The 4,474-nt window shown below is 32.4% G+C and overlaps 1 protein-coding gene across 1 annotated transcript; it reads left to right on the forward strand.

Annotated features, from left to right (window-relative positions):
* The first annotated feature begins 1,582 nt into the window (after positions 1 to 1,582).
* LOC124823698 (serine carboxypeptidase-like 45) lies at positions 1,583 to 4,474 on the forward strand. Its single transcript, XM_047295973.2, has 10 exons — positions 1,583 to 2,007; positions 2,180 to 2,284; positions 2,375 to 2,470; positions 2,656 to 2,748; positions 2,881 to 2,951; positions 3,036 to 3,392; positions 3,597 to 3,709; positions 3,821 to 3,919; positions 4,000 to 4,117; positions 4,205 to 4,474. Exons 1-10 carry the CDS (start codon positions 1,761 to 1,763, stop codon positions 4,349 to 4,351), a joined length of 1,446 nt encoding a protein of 481 aa, XP_047151929.1. The 5' UTR covers positions 1,583 to 1,760; the 3' UTR covers positions 4,352 to 4,474.

Here is a 4,474-nt window from a genome sequence, read left to right on the forward strand (position 1 = left end):
TAATATTTATCATAATTTTACCCATAAATTACTAAAGGAGAAATCATTTTTAATGTTACTTAGACTGTTTTACTAAGATGTCGTTATATTAAATAATTAAAAAAAATTAAAAAATATTTCTAGTCAATTTGAAAGCGACGGGAATTCTAAGATATATAATAAGCGGTATTTCACACTTAAAAAGTTCATTTGGACGTTTTATGATTGTAGCGATTTTTATAGAGTTGATTTTCTTATTTTAGTAAGCCATGTTATCTTTTACTATAATAAAGTATTTCTCTTTTTTCTTTCGGAAGTCATTTCTCTCATGAAAACTGACATTAGTGTAGATAAAATATATTTTATCGATTATTTTCAAAATTATGTTTTAATTTTTTAATCAAAAATATATTCAAATAAGATAAAAAAGATATTCATATAAATAAATAATGTAACAATATCCTTCACGTGTTATTACGAGAAAGAAAAAAAAATAGAAAAGTGACAATAAAAATAACAACGTGATTTACAAGCTCACGAGAAAGAAAAAAAAATAGAAAAATGACAATAAAAGTAACAACGTGATTTACAAGCTCATTTAATATTATTAATTTAACTTCCAAGCTTGGAATTTATGTATATACCGATACAACGAATATACTAAGTAGCATGGTCTAACAAGACTCATTTAACATTATTAACTTAAAATAGTTAAATAATATTTTTAGAGATATTTATTAGTACAATTATCATATATTAATGGAATATATAATTAAATATAAGTAGTTTGATTATATTATAATATTCTTTAATTCATATATCAACAAATATATAGTTAATCAGGTAAAATATATATTTCATTATTGTTATTATTTTACTAATTTAACATACAAACAATAAAATTTTATATTTGTTGATATGATTTGATATTATCATGATATTATCAACATTTATACCAAACCTCATAGAGCTCATAAACTCTACAAATACAAATAATATTTATAAAAATAAACATACAATTCTATCATATTCTCTCTTTTATTTATAAAGATTTAAAATCTCAGAATATTTTTTGACCTTTTCTTACGAAGAATGAGAAATTTGATTTTAACCAGCAAAAATATTGAAATCATTACTAAAATCTTGACACATCCAAATTTCGAATTTTGTTATGAACTCTTACAACTCGAATTAACAACTTTGGAATCAATCGTAAAAAGGATTGCATATTAATGCATAAAGAAACTATAGGAGTGCCAACAGCAACTATCCCATTTTTATATCTTGTTGACGGGCCATTTGACCAGCCCAATATATAATCCGTTGGTCGACCCTTTATAACCTTTCTTCACAATTCAGAATAATCTATATATCAATTCAATTTAAAAGTGTCGTCTTACACCTCTTTTTATGATATGACGAAAATTGACCAAACATAAATTAATCAAACATCATTTTCATTCTACTATGCTTTTGATGCCGACACAAGTAGCATTCTCGACAAAAATAACACATAAAATTTTATCAATTGACAAGACTGGATAATGGAATATCATTTACAACTTCAAACTATAAGTTACTCAATTTGTTCATAAAGTTGTCTCAAATTTCAAATTTATATTTGAATTCCAACACAGAGAACAGAAAGTGAGGTTATGTAGGACCTCCATGATCAAGAATAACCTGCTAGAGCTACTGATCTAGATAAGAAAAAGCTTTCCGTTCCCTGCTCTACACATTTTTCACTCCACATTGCACTACATTTTTTCACCCACTACGCCATGTTTCCCCAGCCATGGTTCTTCTTAGCCACAATCATTGCAACTTCACTGCTCATGTCCTCACTGGTAAAGTCATTTCCAGAAGCTGATAAGGTGAAACACTTGCCTGAACAGTCACCTGTTTCCTTCCAACAATTTGCTGGCTATGTACCCGTTGATGACAATGATCAGAGAGCTCTTTTTTACTACTTTGTTGAAGCACAAAGGAACCCTTCTTCGAAGCCTCTAGTTCTCTGGCTCAATGGAGGTTAATCCACATTCAACTTCGTCTATCAAACACCTTTCTTTGTACTTGGGTTAAGCTAATGCACTCATTAGACTCTAAATGTGTTTCGTAGAGAAGGTTTCTTAGAATTTGACAGTTTGCAGAGTTTATGTTTCTTTTGTTTTGATCTTCGATTGCCATGTTGCCTTTGTAGGGCCTGGCTGCACATCTGTTGGAATTGGAGCCTTCACCGAACATGGTCCTTTTGTTACAAATCAAGGAAAGGCTATTCAAAAAAATCAGTATAGTTGGAACAAAGGTCCTGCAAATTTTTACAACCTTATCTCTCTTTTGCCTCAAACTTAACTAAGCTCATCTTTTCAGCTCCTTTGAGTCCTTTTTTTTTCAGAGGCAAACATTTTGTACCTGGACTCACCAGCAGGTGTTGGATTCTCTTACTCTCTCAATTTGTCATTTTATAAAGCTCTGAACGATGAAGTAACAGGTTGGTTCGCTCTCTTATCCCTATGCAAATGCAACAAACCTAATCGATTTCTTCTTTTCTTTATTCTGTTCACGAGTGTCTATCTCTCCTGTCAGAGTCGGTGCTCCCTCTATTTATGTTAGATTCCATTCACATGTTGAACATAAAGTTAACATTTTCTCTGCTAACATTATTTGTTTCTTTAGCCCGAGACAGTCTAGTTTTCCTGCAGCGCTGGTTTGCCAAGTTCCCAGAATACACAAACAGGGACTTTTATATAATGGGAGAGAGTTATGGAGGTAAGGACACACAAATAAAATAATACATGCATAGACTAAGTAATTAATATGATAAAAGAATTTGAACAGTTGAAGGAGAGGGAATCTTAATCCATGAGTAGCAAACACTGACAGTGTTGGTTTTGGTGGCAGGTCACTATGTACCTCAACTGGCTGAACTCATTATTAAGAGTAATTTAAATTTCAACCTAAAGGGCATAGCAGTGAGTAAAGGCTGACTGTTATTTTTGTCTCTTTATTTGTTACTTTCGTGGCTTGGCATTTTCTGAGTTATCTTTGCATTGCAGATAGGAAATCCCCTTCTGGATTTTGACACTGATATGAATGCAGTTGATGAATATTACTGGTCTCATGGAATCATAACTGATCATGCATACAAAATCAAGATCTCTCTGTGTAACTCATCCAGACTATTAAGAGAATACTTCAGTGGCCGTCAACTTTCCAACGATTGTCTTCTTGCAGCTCAAAAAGTCTCAGAAGAATATTCTTTTACATCCTTCATAGATCCATATTACGTCATCGGCGATAGATGTCTTTCTTACAATGTTTCTCAGGCAGCTTTTCTTAAGGAGATGCTAAGTTCAGGGTTGTTTCAGTTTAGGAACTCCCATGATGTGCTTCAAACCCAAAAACCAGACCAGGTGAGGTTTCTATTAAAATATTATATACTACTATTTTGATTCATTCTTTGTTTATATGTTTTCATTTAAAAGTACAGCATTTTTATTTTCATTATTCTAAATGGCTCTAAAAATATGAAAAAAGAATAAATATGGACAAACAAAAACACCTCAAACTTGGAATTTGTTAATTAGAATTTTGGTCCTTGAATTTGAATGGTGCAGCAAGTTGACGAGTGTAGTATGAAATATTCAGAGAAGTACTTGAACAGGAAAGATGTGCAGAAGGCTCTTCATGCCCGGGTGGTGGGAACTAGCAATTATCGTTTGTGCAGCAGGTAAAACTACTTCTAATTCTATTATGTTTCAAATAAAACCTCATTGTAATCGTTAAGGGTAATGTAGGAACGGTGTGTGGTTCTCCTGCTGACACCTTCTTCCAATGTCAGGATTGTACTCACAAATTATGACCCATCCAACAGAGAGATACCGACAATTAATGTTGTCGGCTTCCTTGTAAAATCAGGTCTTCGAGTCATCGTTTACAGGTTAATATATAAATAAGAACATTTGATTAAGCAAGTTTTGATCTCATTCGTTGTTAATCCATATTTAACGTATATGATAGTGGGGACCAAGACTCTGTGATTCCATTCATGGGCACCAGAAGATTAGTTGATAAACTTGCAAAGAAAGTTGGCCTTAAAACCACAGTGCCTTACAGTGCCTGGTTTGTGGACAAACAGGTATACTTAGCATTGTTTTGTTGGATTTGTTTGATATGGTGGTGATGATGATGAATCTTTTTGCTTACATTTTACATTGTTTTTAAGGTTGGAGGATGGGCACAAGTTTTTGGGAATCACCTCACCTATGCCATGGTGAGAGGAGCTTCACATGGCACTCCAACTACCCAGCCAAAGAGATCTTTTGCTTTGTTTGATGCTTTTCTCCATGGCAAACCGCTGCCTAAAGCATGAAAATTTCAATGCTTGCTCAATAAATGCCTTATGAGAAGAACTGTCGTATTCATCTATTATTCTAAGAAAAAGTATAAATACTTTTTTTATTTTCAATTTATAAAAACTATACTTTGTTGTTTC

The sequence above is a fragment of the Vigna umbellata genome, chromosome 5, assembly GCF_029865625.1.
Source record: "Vigna umbellata cultivar VRB3 chromosome 5, Vumbellata_1.0, whole genome shotgun sequence".
Lineage (NCBI taxonomy): Eukaryota > Viridiplantae > Streptophyta > Magnoliopsida > Fabales > Fabaceae > Vigna > Vigna umbellata.

What these genes read in the sequence shown, in the direction of transcription:
- LOC124823698 (XM_047295973.2), top strand. Translation starts at nt 1,761, where the DNA reads ATGTTTCCCCAGCCATGGTTCTTCTTAGCCACAATCATTGCAACTTCA. An exon ending in AGTTCTCTGGCTCAATGGAG is followed by an intron (nt 2,008 to 2,179) that starts GTTAATCCACAT and finishes TTGCCTTTGTAG; the next exon opens with GGCCTGGCTGCACATCTGTT. An exon ending in TCTGAACGATGAAGTAACAG is followed by an intron (nt 2,471 to 2,655) that starts GTTGGTTCGCTC and finishes TTGTTTCTTTAG; the next exon opens with CCCGAGACAGTCTAGTTTTC.